At 39.7% G+C, this 15,536-nt stretch overlaps 1 protein-coding gene across 1 annotated transcript in view; it reads left to right on the plus strand.

Annotated features, from left to right (window-relative positions):
* The first annotated feature begins 4,898 nt into the window (after positions 1-4,898).
* COL4A3 (collagen type IV alpha 3 chain) overlaps positions 4,899-15,536 on the plus strand; it is a 64,445-nt gene continuing 53,807 nt past the window's right edge. Inside the window, exon 1 of the mRNA XM_057417176.1 lies at positions 4,899-5,197. Within this exon, the coding sequence (XP_057273159.1) occupies positions 5,108-5,197 (90 nt within the window). The 5' untranslated portion in view covers positions 4,899-5,107. The remainder of the gene's footprint in view (positions 5,198-15,536) is intronic.

Below are 15,536 nucleotides of genomic sequence, written 5' to 3' on the forward strand. Positions count from 1 at the left end.
CTGTTGTTTTCTCCTCTGAACCTGTTTATATTAAAATAAACATCTGATGTACAAACATGAATACTTAATATAACTAAAATATGTCTTAACCATTTAAATATGTCACACAGCACAGCTCTACATTGGCACACATTATATAACTCCTATTCAGGCCACATTTTATCAGCAATCCAATTATTTCAAGGGAACTATATATGAAAGTACAGAGAAACATAAAAGGGTACAAGATTTCAGCCTAGAAAAAAGATAGTCTTCATTCAGTGTTTGAAATAATCAACAAATTGTGTCTTGCATTATTAGATACTTAGAAGTATCTTCTGCAAACTGGGCTGGACAAGTGTCTATGTGTACATCTGAGGAAAGGAGGACTACTCTGAATGCAGAATGAAGCCATTTGTATTTTCAGCTCAAGATTTCTATCCATATGCACGGATAGATGACAATCCTTGGAAATGTTACCTAGAAATTATTAGCTTTATTTTTAGAACATTTTTCAACAGCTTTTGCCAGGATTTAGAAAGCTGGAAGCCCTAAGTGTAAGACTGACTAGAGGCCTCTACAATCCCAGCCAATCGAATTTCGCATACATAAATTAACTACACAGTGCATCTGTGACCTCTGACTTAGGTCTAATAGCATATATGGAGTTTTGTGAGGAAACGTGGTGCACAAAACCTTGTGTAAGCTCAAAGCTTCACAAATCCAGAGGAATGGCCTGCTCCTGTGCAAACTTTTACATCTCCCAAATAGAAAAAAGGTGTAATCCTTTGGAATAAGGCATATCTGGCAAATGATTCACAATGGTTATTTCAAACTGAGGGCTTAAGAGGCTTTTCCCAGGCTAGCACAGATTATCACAGGATTTTATTTTTTCCCCAGATGTGGGGAGGTTAATTTTGAGGAGACTGAACACTAACTAGAGTGAACTGACAGGGGTTCGTTTTCTTTGGAGAAGTTCTTCTTTGAAGAAGAACTTTCTTTACTTTCCTGAGTAAGCAAAGACTATCAGTTACTGAGAAGGGAGCAAAGACGTGACCTCCCTGCTCTCTGATAGCTGTTCAAAAACCAGCTATCTTTTCTTTGTAAAGCAAACGAGTGAACAGTTCCTGAAACATTACTGTCTTGTTTTCTGTTATTTAGACAGTGTAGCATATTTCTAACCAGAACTAATCTAGAAATAATAGTGACTTCTATATGTATGCAGAGGATATTCTTACCCTGCAGTCTGAAGGAGAGACTTTGTAAGCTACTGTGTACTAACAAATAAATACCCTCAGGGCAGCCAATTCATGCTGCAAGATCACACCCCGCATGTACTGTACAGTACTCCATAGTCTGCCAAATTCTTAGTCTCTTTCTGTGCCCTAGTTCCCCATCTGTAAAAAAAAAAAAAAAAAAAAGAAAAAGAGAGAATAAGGGGAAAGAAGAAAAAAACCCTAATACTCCCAATAATAAAATAATAACACACTCAATACCACCAAAGGAATAAAAGGAATAGACAAACACCACCAAACCTCAGCTCATAAAAATCTTCCAAAGCCAGAGGGGTAAAAGCTGGCAATATAACATAACCTAGATGTTTAGTTTCTAGACATGAAGGAAGACAATTTCATTCTTAGGGATTCTGATAAGACTACAGGACATGAGCCATAGTCTGAGGCAGAGACACAGCTGCAGTTATCAAGTTGAAAAAAAAAAAGAATAGAGCAGACCCAACTATATTCTCAGTTCATCTAAAGAAACCAACATCATGTTTAACAAGGCCACTGAAGTTGCAAAGTCAAGAATTCAGTTCAGTAATAAAAAATAGGGTTGTGTACTCAATTTTAATGTAGTTCTTTTATGCATATGATTAGGATAGTCAGTTTCATTACAAGAATATATATATTGTTTTCCACAGGACTGCTGCCTCATACATGATGGACATATTCCATACTCTTTTCATCCTTTTCCTTAAGCCATATTTTTTTCTTTTACAGTGTCCTATGAAATTTTGCACTTTTTATTAAATTCATAGAACTCTAATGTTTCCCATAAAAGTATTACCTATTTATAAAAACAGAAAACAGTTATCCTTGTTTTCCCATACAGTACTGAGGAAACAAAATTAAAGCTAAAATCATTAAATAGCAAATAGTGAAAAAAAAACCAAACCCTGGACTTCAATTTGTTGCAGCTTTCAACTGTTTTCTAGTATTAAGGTTGAACTCTCTGTTGTTCATGCACTAATGGTTTCTTTTGGTTTTGGGTTTTTTTGTTCTTTTGTGGTTTTTTGGTTGGGTTTTGTTTGTTTGTTTGTGGTGTGTTGGGGGCTTTTCTGTGGTTTTTTGTTTTGTTTTGTTTTGTTATAGGTGGTTGGTTAGGTTTGGGTGGGGATTTTTGTTTGGTTTTATTTGGTTTTGGTTTTGTTTGTTTCTGGGGGGATTGTTTGGAATTTTCTTCTTTTTTTAAAGTACCTCTACAGGCAGCTGCAGGTACACTTTTTGACAGAAGCCTGCCTTGCCAGCTGGTGTGTCAAGTAAGACCATCTCTCTAAAGTTTGTTAGCTCTCTGAAGGCACTACAGACTGCAACAGTATCAGCAACACAGTCTGCATCAAGGTTTCATAGACTTTTTTTGGATGGATGCCATCAGTTATGGTAATAACGAGCAGGAGAGAGAATATCAGTGGCTGATCTTACTTTTATTCTACCTCTATGCTGTGAAGTCATGTATCTGTCCTAGAAACTCACATTAAAGGCATATATGCTTTTAAGTGATTGTCTCATAATGCAACATTACTTGCTGTTTCTTAACTGTAAAACACGTAACTACTATCAGGTTGGGCTGTACTACATAGCAGCCAGCTGCTCAAGGTCAATGAAACAGGTGGCACTAGGATAAAACTGGGCTCAAAGAGGTCTTCCTTTAGAAGATGTGTCTTTCTGTGTCATCCCCCTTGTTAGCATTTTCTGGTATTTGTTTCGAGCTTGATGGCTTCTTTTTATTTTGAAATTTCTGTACAGAGTTTTCACCATTTGAAACTGACTCAATATATTTCTATTACAGCAGTAGTCCATTCACTAACTGTTCATTCACTAATTCATTCTGTCTCCTAACAGTGGTCTGCCTGCTTTCTTCCAATATTTTTTTTTTGCCTAGTATTCAAGAGCTCTCCTTTTAAGTTCTGTCTTCTTTATTGAGACTCATTGTTAATTCAGCATCTAAATTTGAATTATTTCTGAGGACTGACCACTTTCTTCCACTGTAGTCTTGCTTCCTCTGACCTTTTCTCATAGAAGCCTGCACCTTTTGTTTTCACTTTTGTATAAATGAGTGTCTGCTACCTTCTGTCTATCTCCAGTTCTTCTAATGTTAAATTTCAGAGGTGGATTTAGGTACTTGTAATTTATAGGTGTTACGGCTTATACAACAACTGCAGACCTCATTTTTGTCCTCATTACAGTGTTCCTGTGTAAAAAAATGTAGCACTGTTATAGTCAACAGGTTTAGGAACCTGACAAATAAAATCCATCTGTTGAGCAGTAACCCTAAGACACTATTTTATATGCTCACCATCAATCTGGCTTGAAAACGGGATATTTTCCACCTTTTGTACATTGCTGTCTACCCCAGCTTTCTCTCACTTATACTTGAGATTTTAGAGACAAGGTGATAACATCTGTGATGATGTACAGGATCTTTGATACTGAACATATTGCTCTGCTCTTCCAGAGATGTGTTCCTGTTGCTAGTACTAAACTAGTAGAGATCCAGCACTACTCTCATGTCTGTAAGACAAGCTGTTTTACAAAGTTCTGTGGTTAGCGTTATACCCACTAAAGGCTTTAGGTCTGTACCACATGAGTAGTCCTGGATAGATTTCTATACATATATTATTGTATATTGTTGTTTTTTCTGTATTGCTTCTAGTGCTTAATATAAACCTGTAACGTAGGATTTCCTGTCCAGCACTCACAAACGCTGCAGATAAGGTAAGATCACTGTGGCCAGACTGGCCAACATACTTTTTAAGTTTGCACCATCTCAGAACAGCTCTTTATTTGGTGCGGTGTTACCTTGACCATGCAGTGCTTTTGTCAGTAACATAAATGTCCTAAACTTTACATACTGCCAACAATTTGCAAATCACACTTTCATTCACAAAACTTTTATATCATGCTAAACTATGCGAAAAGCCCGGGCAGAAACATTTCTCACTGATTTACATTTATGTAGTGGACAGCACTTTGTCCCTTCTGGGACTTCTTGGTCTCTGCAGTCTCATCAAGAAAAACTTGATGGAGAGCGCTGCTTAAAAGAAAACACTCTTGTCAGTGCCCGGGCTCGCCCCGGGCAGAGGCGGGATGGCGCTGAGGGCCCTGGATGCCGCCGCCTTTCCCTGGTGCCGCCTCGGTCCCTCCCCGGTTTAACCGACCACTTCTCCCGCCGGGGAGCTGCAGATGACCCCGGTTCGGGCGGGCACAGGCCGTGCCCTGTCTTGGCCGGTGTCCGTGGCTGGCCCGGACGGGTCCCAGCTCCCACCGCGCAGCCCCGCGGTCTCTCGGATGGCGCCCACTACCTGCGCCTTCACGGTCACGGCGACGCAGCAGAAGCAAGTGCAGGACGGAGACAGCCTAGTAACCTGGGACACCTCCAGCTGTCCTGGGACGGGGCTGGCCCCTGAGCGAGCTGCCCGGCCCCGGCAGGCGCCGAGGCCAGGCGAGGACGGCCTGTCATGAGCGCCAGGTACCGCCGCGCGGGGCTGCCCCTCCGCAGCGCTCACCTCAGCTCCCAGGCGGGAAAGCCCCCGGCTCCTCTCTCACTTCACACCCACTGAGGACGGACGGACGGACGGACAGCGGCTTGCCGGTGTTGCCCAAGGAAAAAGGCGCACAGAGCCAAGAGTTCAGGACAGGAGAGAAGACGAGAGGGGAGGAGGGGGGTGGCCCAGCCGGCCCCGCCCCGGCCATCCCCAGCCTCTGTCCCCACCCCAGGTCGCTGGGAGCACCGAGGAGGGTGCGAAGCAGCAGCCCCCAGGCCAAAAGCCGCGGGCGGGCGGGGGGCAGAGTTCCAGCGCCCCTGGCCGTGCTCCGCGGAACGCCGCGCAGGCAGCGCTGGGCGCGGGATGGCCGGCGGGGACTGCCCCGGCCACCTGGCGCCGCCGCTTCTGCTGCTACTTGCCCTGCTCTGGCTGGGCCGCGCCGCGGCAGCTGAGGTGAGTGAACGCGGGGCGGCGGGGCTGAGGCGCTGGCGGGGTGTCCCGGGGTGGAGGGGTGCCCCGCGGCTACTGCAGTCAGCTGGGACAGAGCGGGGCCTAGCGAGTCTCCCTCTTCTGCCAGTGCACTGCATTCCGGCGTTGGCAGCTTACGAGAAAGAAAAGGTGAATTCCTTCTGTTTAAAATTATGTGCCTCACCCTCCTCAGGTACATGGCAATCGGGCGCTGCGCGGTGCGCTCGCCCAGCGGTGAGGTCCCGTTACCCCTGCTCCGCTGCCAGGCGGGGATGAGAAGGGGTGGCCCCCGGACCGGGCGCTTCGCCGCCGCAGGTCTCAGGTGCGAGGGAGAAGCACCGCGTGCTGCCAGCGAAGGGCTCCAGTGAGGGGAGCAGGGCTCAGCCCCGCCGCCGGCGGGAAAAGCCGCCGCGGATGCCTGACCCGAGGGCAGCGCGTCTCTCCGCGGGAGGCGGTGTGCGCGGACGGCAAGGACATAGCGGTGCTGTGTGTGGGTGGTGTCTGAGATAAACAGACCGCCAGAGCATCACTTACCGTCTGGACCTTATTACAAAAAAAAGTTTGTCTTTCAGGTTTAATGATGAGCGTGCATCACCGTTTGGTAGATAAATACTTCTAGGTCGTACTGTAGTCTCTGCCGTTCCTGTCTCCTCTGTCTGGTTATAACGTTTAGATTGTACATTCCGAACTGGGAAAAGAGCAGTCAGTTGTGCGGGTGAATGGGTCAGTGTAGCTCTCAACATTTCTGACAGTAACCACGCAGAAAACTGCCACTTTCAGTAAATTTTGGACAGACATCAAACACGGGAAACTTTCAGTTTCAGTCAATTTCAAGTTCTGTTTCTCCAGTAATGGTCAACAGTGTTACTTTCTCCTTGCATGTGTGTGTAAAGCTCTAACCCAGTACATGAAAATCCTTTACTGTGTATCAAAACATTTCGCAGTTGACCTTTATAAGGACAAAATCTGACCGCCTACTTTGTTATCCCTAAAATAGAGGCACATTCTGCTGTAATACTCTGAAGCAGACTAATTAATAATAATGTTTCTTCTCGAGTATTACAGCTCCTTCACACACCCATTTCGGGTTAAGCATCTAGAAGCAGTATAAGCACCTCACCAAACATGTTTTCTTTCATGGCACTCTAACTTGCAGTCAAGTTTGGTCATTTAACAAAGATCTACTTGTTTTATTTGTAATGGAATTAAAATACCTCATGGTTCTTATGTAGAACAGAGGAAACAGATCTATTTGCAAAGTACGTATTTTCTGCAGAGTTGTTTCAGCCTGACTAAATCTGATCCTTACTCTAAAGCAAGATGTGGAAGATAAATGAACTCAAGATCTGCCTCTCTTCTACCCATTCTGCTGTTCTTTATTTCACTCTTCCTCTGCTGTTACCTCCCCATCCATTGCCCCTGATGTTGCACATCATCATATATGCTTCTCAAGCACAGGCTGTGCACCAGGAATGCCTACCCTCCCACAACACACACACACTTTTTCTAAGCCTCTAGTCTGTCTCTCTTGATCTTGTCATCCTGTTTCATGTTTTCATTTGCAAAGGAAGGGAAAAGGAGGAATATTGACAAGTAAGACCCCATGTATGGCCCAATAAAGCATTTAGAATCATAGAATCATAGAACAGTTAGGGTTGGAAAGGACCTTAACATAATTTAGTTCCAACACCCCTGCCATGGGCAGGGATGCTTCACACTAGACCATGCCACCCACCACCTTTTTAGCAACTTCAATAGGATTTCTAGAGCAGACTCATGTACTGTATTTTATTAGCAGGCTTTCTGCTTAGGAAAAATCACAAAGCTCCAAGATACCAGTTTTCTAGAGCATTGTCACTACTAGATCCTCCTTTACACTTAGGTCTTAAAGACAGGATTTGTGATGGTAGCAGGTGTCTTCTACAGAAATCTTGCTCTTTAGGCAGAGTTTGAACATAATGAATCAATTCAGTGGTGCTCTGAAAATTCAGCAGATCTCAGATGTTGTCTGAGATTAGTTTAAACTAGATTTGCAACAGATTATCCAGTTTAAAATTTAAATGGCGTAATTCTATTCTCCTATAAAAATGCTGTTATTTTCAAAAGAGTCTAGCAGATTTTTCTCAGTTTACCTAAACTAATTAAATATTAGTGGGTAATGATAATTTATGTGAAATGATTGATGAATAAATCATTGCATCTTGGCTGGACTGTGCATTGCAAAGAATGGACTTTCATATGAAAATGAGTTTATATCTGACCAGCAAGTAATGTTTTGCTGTTTGCCTAAATTAACAAATGTTTTCTCATAGAAAAGTTTTAAGTATATGTCTTTTAATAAGTAGTTTATTTTTGAAGAAAGAAAATTATGAATTTGTGCCTTCTGCTGTTTATACAAGAAATTTTGGTCCTCACAGCCATTCACAGAGAACCAAACTTCTCTGCCCTTAGGAGGCTGAACTTTCTGGCACCTGCTAGGGAGTATTATTATCTGCATTCTTGGCCACTGGCATGCTCTAATCACATCTTCTGAAAACTCAGCAGAAGTAGCATCTTCCCATGTCAAAGGCTTTACAGCTTGCTTGATGTATTCCTTCACTCCAGATACTGATGTTATAATTCTTTGGATTTTTCCACTGTTCATTTAAATACTTTAGAAGAAGAATCATAATTTAAAAAATATCAAGATGTTTCTGCAGGGAATAAGATCCTTCTCATTCATCATATTTTTTTATTATTCTTTCAGAAAAAGAATGAAATGGTTTGCTTTCTCATTGTTTCATTTTGTTTAACAGTACCTAGAACTGGTACTGTCTTGATGCACACATACAATCCAATTAATTCTCCTGAGTGTGTGCTGTCTTGTGATACCATCCATGTACTTCTTGTATGTCTTGAAATTAAACACTAATCTAAAAATATTCCCTGAAATCTGCTGTTTCAAAGGACACTAATAAGAAAAATACCTTCTTCAAGTTCATGTTTGCTGAATCAATACTACTTCTTAGTGGCATTGATCATTTTTATGATGGCGTTGTGTTAGCAGGTGTTCAGAACAGGATAAAAGAGAGTTTCTACTTGAGCAGGATTACTTGATTGCAAGTAAGCTGAACCTCCTGTAACTACCATATTTCAATTTGCATTGTAGTACAATTGCAATATTGTATACACAGGATAAAATTAAGTGCTCTCTATCCTCTAGTTGCTTCCATCATTACTTTTTCATATTTTCATCTTGTTCTGCTGGCAGAGGAGTAGAGGTAGCAAACTTTGTGGCTATAAAACTTGGAAATATCTTTTTTGGAAATCCTCCTTCTCATGGTGACTAGAGGCAAATGTTCATGTTTTCCAATTAATTTCATATTTTACAAATGTTAGAATTTGCATGCAAATATTTACAAACTAGTCTTTTCTTCTTCATGCAGGATTGTTTTCCTAACTAAAAGCAAACTATACTTTGTCACAAACAGATCTTAATACCTAGCTCTGTAAGGAAAAATGGCAGTGCTGTAGCTTAGCCATGACCATCTCCAAGGCTGGTAAGAACGGAATCTAGGCTGAATCACTTTGTTTAGCTAGGAATCAAAATATTGGAGGAACACAGGTGAGTCACAGTGAGAATGTTCCTTCTCTGCTGGCCTTTGGAAGCGCCCAGGTTCTTTGCCACATGAGGCAGCTAAGAGAAGATGTGCACCTGAATGTACAAAAGAGAGTTCACTGAGTGTGTTAGAAAAACAAGTCCTTTGTGAAGTACTCTCTTTGATTTGGTTAATATGATCCCAGCTCTGAAGTTAGTGGGGGTGTTACTCTGATAATTGGGCCCAATTTATACTGGGCTTTTCTGATCTTGATTGCCTCTATAATTAGTCGTAATTCCTCCATCATCTCCACAGAGAAACAGGCCAATGTCAGAGTGCTGCAGAGCAATGCTTTTCCTACTGGGCCAAGAGGGTTAACATAAAGAAGCAGAGTTGCCCTAATATTTGTGCATCAAAATTTATGGAGTTCTGCTCTTTCATACCACGTGGAGGCTTTCTCTGATGGCCAAAAAATGTTAAGTATGCTTATGTGTATGGTGCATCATACAGCTGAAAGGAGATGAGCCTCCTTAGCTTATTTTAGGAAACACCTGTAGAACAGCTAGCAATTTATGTATATCCTTTTTCTAACATATCTAAAAGGTAAGTACACATCTAAGCAAAGCTCTCTAATACAAGTTATTTTGCTGGCTGAATAATATTAAAATAATCAAAGCAGACAGGCAGACATTGGTTCTTTCTTCATTGCCTTACATTTCATATCTATATAACAGCATTTTATTTCTAGATCTGTGCTAGATCTGTTCTGCAATACCTAGAGCTGATTTACCATAACATGCATTTGAAACAAAATACTTTGCTATTAAGTGCAACTAGCATGGGATATCCGGTCATCTGTTTTACTGTCACATTCTCACCCTACTGCCTAACAAAGTAATACTAGAAGGCTCAGTACGTTGGCATGGGTTACAGGAGCCTAGGAGGAAGGTTAAATACAAAAAGGCTTTTTTCTTCTTAACTGTTTAGAGCCCCAGTCTGTCATACACACACTTAAAAAGTTCCCTTTTGCCATACCTGGTATGTTTTTAATTATATTTTCATTGTTTATAGTTTGTGTTTTTTTTTTTAACTTAGTAGTTTTGTGATAGCATACAAGTCTCAAATTTACAGGCTTTCCATTTGGCCTAGTTCAGTGAAGGCTTTTTAACTACAACTTTATGCTACATTTTTCCACAAATCATTTTGGAGGAAGCTGCAAGGAAAAGTAACCTTTCTTTTTTCCTTTTTTTTTTTTTTAATCTGTGAAATCACCTTTCAAAAAAGGAGAAATCAAAGCATATGCAATAAGCTTTCTCTGAACAAGCTCCTATTGCTTTCAGTGCTGTTTGCACCACTTAACAGAAGGTGCACACCAGGAATTTTATGAACATACAAATACACAGGCCTGAGGAGACAACAATTATAGTGAATACCATTCCCACACTCAACAGTTGGGACCAAATACATCTGTGTGATGTAATGCTAATTATATTATAGTAGGTTAGCAAATATTCACTACCTAAATGATGTGTATTCTTTGTTATTAGATTGCTCTTTTAAGATGACTGCCTGTTAGGAAGGAAGAACACGGATGAATAAGCTGATTAAACACCCTTTCGAGTTAGCTACACAAAATTCTGTGGCCTGAATTACCTAATCTATTATTTATTGTTTTTCCTTGTGAAAAAGGGAAACATTTTTTTTCTATTGGCCCCATGTCCTGTTCACGGTCAGGAGAAGAAACCCACAAGGATGGGGTTTATGGGTCTGCCTTTTGAGATATTACCCATCTTATTATATCATGAACAGTTTGGTCCAGTTTCTGATAGTCCTCAGCACAGTGACTTCCACCCTAGTGAGATTGTTTGTAGAGCAAGATATCGGTCATTTTAAATATGTGTCAAAATTTTCTGTGGTTTAGAAAAACATCATTCTCTGTCTTTAAAAGAGGGGGTAATTCTGTATTTTCCCTTTATAGATCAAATGCAATTTAAAATCCCCTGAAAACAGAGATTTAATTGAGAGCCTCAATTTAGAGTTTTCCAGATCTGCTTACAACATGCCAGTACTTCTTACATAGACATTAAGTAATTTTAGGGAGCTTCTACAACACAGGCCTTAGTGGTCAGCACTACAGAGCTCACAAACAATTTGAGTTTGGGAAAAATAAAGGTGTTAGATTTTTTCCTGAATTACAACATTTTACCTGTTTTATATTAACACAGTGATGATAACATGCAGGCAAAGTGAAGATTGTTAAGGCCTGCAATTCTCTCACTTCCTAAATCTTTGTCAGTGAGTTGGAGAGAAGGGAGAAGGTCCATGTAATTAATTATACTCTACCTGCTTGGGGAAGAATATGGTTGGCACTATGGAAGTTGTGGAACTGTGAGCATGATGACAGAACGGTGAGCATTCGTGAGAACAGTATGAACAGCTGTTATGGTAGTTTCTTGGAACTTGCATATAAACAGGCTCATTCACAGCAAGAAAGATATACTGTAAAGTAAATATACAAATATTGTTGTGTTGTATTGTATTGTTATATACAACATAACAAAAGGAACTGTAGGGTGGTGTGTTTTGATTTTGTATTGGGGGGTAGTTTGGTTGGGTTATTTTTGTTGTTTATGGGGGTTTGGGGTTGGGTTTAGGACATAATTTATTCCATTTGAACATAGGCAAGAGATAGCAGAAATTCTCTTTTTTTTTTTTTCCTCTGAGTTAGAGTGTTTTACTAAAGGTTTATGTTAGGTTTTTTATTGTGATAAATATAAATAGTTATAATGGAGAGATTTTTCTAACACTACAAAATTGTTATTATACCAACTTACTGAGCATGTTTTTTCTTTAAAACCTCAGATATTTTCAAACCAGTTTCAGTCTCTGAAGAGAAATGGGGTTTTCATTCACATATTCCCTTGGAATAATAGAAAGTTGATTAAATGTTAATCTGCAGCAGCTGCTTCTGTTTCTCCATACCAGTCATTTACCATAGTTGGTTTGCAAATACTTCCAAAAGATGTTCTGACAGTTTAAAATTAGGGATATAAAGTAAGGAAATTCTCATGAAGTTCACATAGACGCATGTTGTGTGTGCACATTGTGTGATCACAAATTGTGTAGCTGTAAGTTAGATACAAAATACTGCTTTTGTGAAGTGTTACGAATTTTTTTCCCTATGATCAGAAGTACTTAGGACTTCTCTTCTGCACCTCACACTGAAAGCAGCACATAGCCAGTAATGTAAGGCCTATGTCACCAAGGAGGAATATTGATTCAGTAGCTATTCCCTAAGCAAGGTTCCCATTACAAGTGTTTAATGGAGCTTTTTCAACAACACCACTGTCTGTAGCGTAACAGTTGCCTTCCACTGTGTCCTTTGAGATCTAGTCACCCTACATTAGACATTATTGACCAAGTTGTTCATTACTTAAAGAGGTATTTGTTTATAATAGAAAGTCAAAATGAAATAATTTTTGTCAAGAGCTAGGTATTCAGCTGGTAGGCAAAATGCTGTGAATTCCAATAGCACACGTGGCTGTTAACGGGAGTCTTCTGAGGTAGGAATGTCTGGCTGCCTTCCAGTTCACAAGTGACTACACAATATTTCGGGGTTTGGGAACTGACATATTTTCCTTCATCACATCATCTCCTATTTCTGTTCTATGTTGTCTATACTTATTGAAGGCTTAATAATTTGGTTTTGTTTTACTGGTCCAGCAGTCACTGAAAAAACACAAAGTTCTTCGTGGTCTTTGATAATTTTAATGAATTCATGTTTGATGCTTAGAATGCATGAAAAGCTTGTAGTATACAGATTGCAATTGTGAGACTGGTATTTTGTTTTGATAGCAGTGTTTTGGAGTGAGGGGACTTCATTCTCCAGTGTCTTGTATGCTACATGGTGATTTACAGTTGTACAACATGAGGAATATGCTGCCAGGGTCACGTATCTACTGACCGTGTCTAGATAGAATTACTGACTGTCCTAGTCTAGCTAAGTATCCTAATACAGGTGCATCACACTCCGAAAAAGATTTTCCTTATATGCCTTTTCCACAGTAGGAACTTTTTTCTATACAGCTCTGCTCTCATACCCTCTGAGATGAGCAGTTTAGGGTAAGTTTTCAAAAACATAACTTTGTCCAAGCTAGAAGGTGCTTTAGCTAACACCACAGTGTCCGGAAAAGTGCAGCATTTCACACTTCTATGCAGCATGCCTATGTCAATGCAAGTCTATAGTGTAGATAAACATTAAAGCAAAACTTTCCACATGCTGTATTCATGATACTTTACCCGCACTTTTATTAGACATAATGCAAATCATGTAGTAGAGAACATTAGAGAAATGAGCCCTTTGTCATTTTAGTCATTATATTAACATCAACTATGTGAGCAGTATTATTCTATGTGCTCAGTTGTGGTTTATAGACGCAGCTGGAATGTGTAAAGTGATTATCCTCCACTGACACAGCTCAGGAAGAATTCAGAAATCTTAGTGTGTCAGCAGCCCTTGAAGATCCATAATCAAGACTCTTAAAGGAGCTGGCTCACTGATACATAATTTTTCATAAGTATTGGAATTTAAGAGAAATTAGAGGAAATTTGCAATTAGCTGATAATTTACTTCCACTTAGAAAGGAGCACTGTAATGACTTGCATATTTGTAGGCTGCTCAGGACACCTTCAATGAACAGAAAGATAGGAAAAACCCCCCTAAAGTGGCATCATACAGAAATACAAAAATAAATCTTACCCAATAAGTCTTATTCCATGTTTTGATGGAGTTCTAATTTAGTGGTCCTCGAAGTTAGAAGATAAAGACCTAGCTGGCAGGATAGGTGAGATGCTAATGAAAAACAAGTTTAAATGAAAAATCAGGCTTGCATTTGAAAAAATGAGCCTGATCATCTGTTAGAATCACCAGTGAATGAAAGTGACAGCCTCCCCACCCACTTGAGAGAAGACACCTGGGCTATTTTTACCATCCAGAGTAATTAATGGATATCACTTGCACTGTTTTTAATTCATCTTAAAATTCCTTACATTGCACAGTCATCTTTCATTTATGTTAACCTGGATATACCTCCAGAATCAGTGGAGCTCACCCATGAAATTAAAGACCAATTAGGCCAAAAGTGTAAAATTAAGCCCCACTGCAGCCAGATTACTGTAGTCCTACAGAATACATTTAATTTCATCTCAGCTTTCATCTGAATGTCTTTATTACTCATGCTGTGTGGTCTTCATCTGAAACACACTTAAAGAATACAGTATCTGTTGCCTGCAGCAACACTTCTGCTTCTCTGTCCTGTGTGCAGTATTTTTAATACAAATCTGTATTTTGAAATCATAGCTGACCTACTCTGATATTGGCTGTATCTGGAAAAGCAAACAAATACTTTTGACTGTTCCATCATCATATATGTCATTCCAAAAAGAGATCCATGGAAAAATATTGTCTCATCACCCTCACTGGCTCATTTAGTTTGTTCCCCATCAACCTGCCTTTAAACCATTACCAATATGACTGTGTTGCCCCAAAATATGAGTGATGTGACTCAAAGCCTGTGCTATTGATAGAAATGACTACCATTGTTTTTCTTTTTTTCTTTACATTAATTCTTTGACATATTCACCTTTGCTAACATCCCTAAATACATTCTCTGATATCCTCCATATAACCAGCTGTATTGGCAAAATGCTGTGAGCTGTGTAAGATTCTTTCTGATACTCCACATGAAATTGCCATGACTGCAATGGTATGAGTAGCAGTGCCATGCTGAATCTACATTAAGCTTTGAATAGATGACAGTATAGTCTCTAGTATGTTATTTCTTCCTTCTTTCTTTGTCATTTCTTTGATGGATTCAGTGAAGGAGGGGACTGTAACACTTGTTAAGCAGATGCATAAGTCAGTTGGGGCAGGAAGAGGACAGAGCTCTTTTAACGCAATCCCATAGTGTAAGAAGGGCAATTCAGTGTTATAGATAAGGTCGCACCTACTGAACAAAACATTAACCACAGCAGTAAATGTGGTTCAGCATGTACAGCTGTAATTATTTAAAGAACGTATGATACTATTACTGTCTCTTAAAACACTTCTGAAAAGAGCTCCTATAAGTTACTCCATGAAACTGTTGTTTGGTGGTTTTTTTTAAAATTTGTTTCATTGGTGACTTAATTTGTTAATCATGTAATGAATGATATTGCTTTATGCTTTGGCTTTGATTTTTAGATCAAGAATCTAGTGCCATCTATCATATCTAAATATTTGAAATGAATGTAGGTGATTATTATAAAAATCGCAACACTGAAAAGTATGCAGTAAATTAATGCATTTACTTATGTATATGTTATTATGAGGATCTCGAATAAGCCATAATAACTAATATTCAATTTCCTTATCTTATAACCTGGCAGTGTACTATTGTTTTGTTATAATCCTTTGATAAAGGAGCCACAGGCATCTTGCAGTGATGTGGAAACATCCAGTAGTGTGAGCAATGATTTATTTATTTATTTATTTAGGTGCAAAGCTTCTTTATTAAAGGCATAATCTAATCATATGTAGAAGTCATATGCCAAAACGTTTAGTATTATCCAGCTGACTGTGTAATGTAAAATCATATTTAGTCTTTTCACTTTAGTTTAAAGTCATAGGCGTACACAAAAAGACCTAAATTGTTCTGAAAGCTTACCAATGGCCAATTAAACACATTCAAAGCATTCTGACTTCTTGC

Source organism: Pezoporus wallicus, unplaced genomic scaffold (assembly GCF_028554395.1).
Source record: "Pezoporus wallicus isolate ANWC-B61680 ecotype Strahan unplaced genomic scaffold, APGP_CSIRO_Pwel_v1 contig_360, whole genome shotgun sequence".
Taxonomy (NCBI): domain Eukaryota; kingdom Metazoa; phylum Chordata; class Aves; order Psittaciformes; family Psittacidae; genus Pezoporus; species Pezoporus wallicus.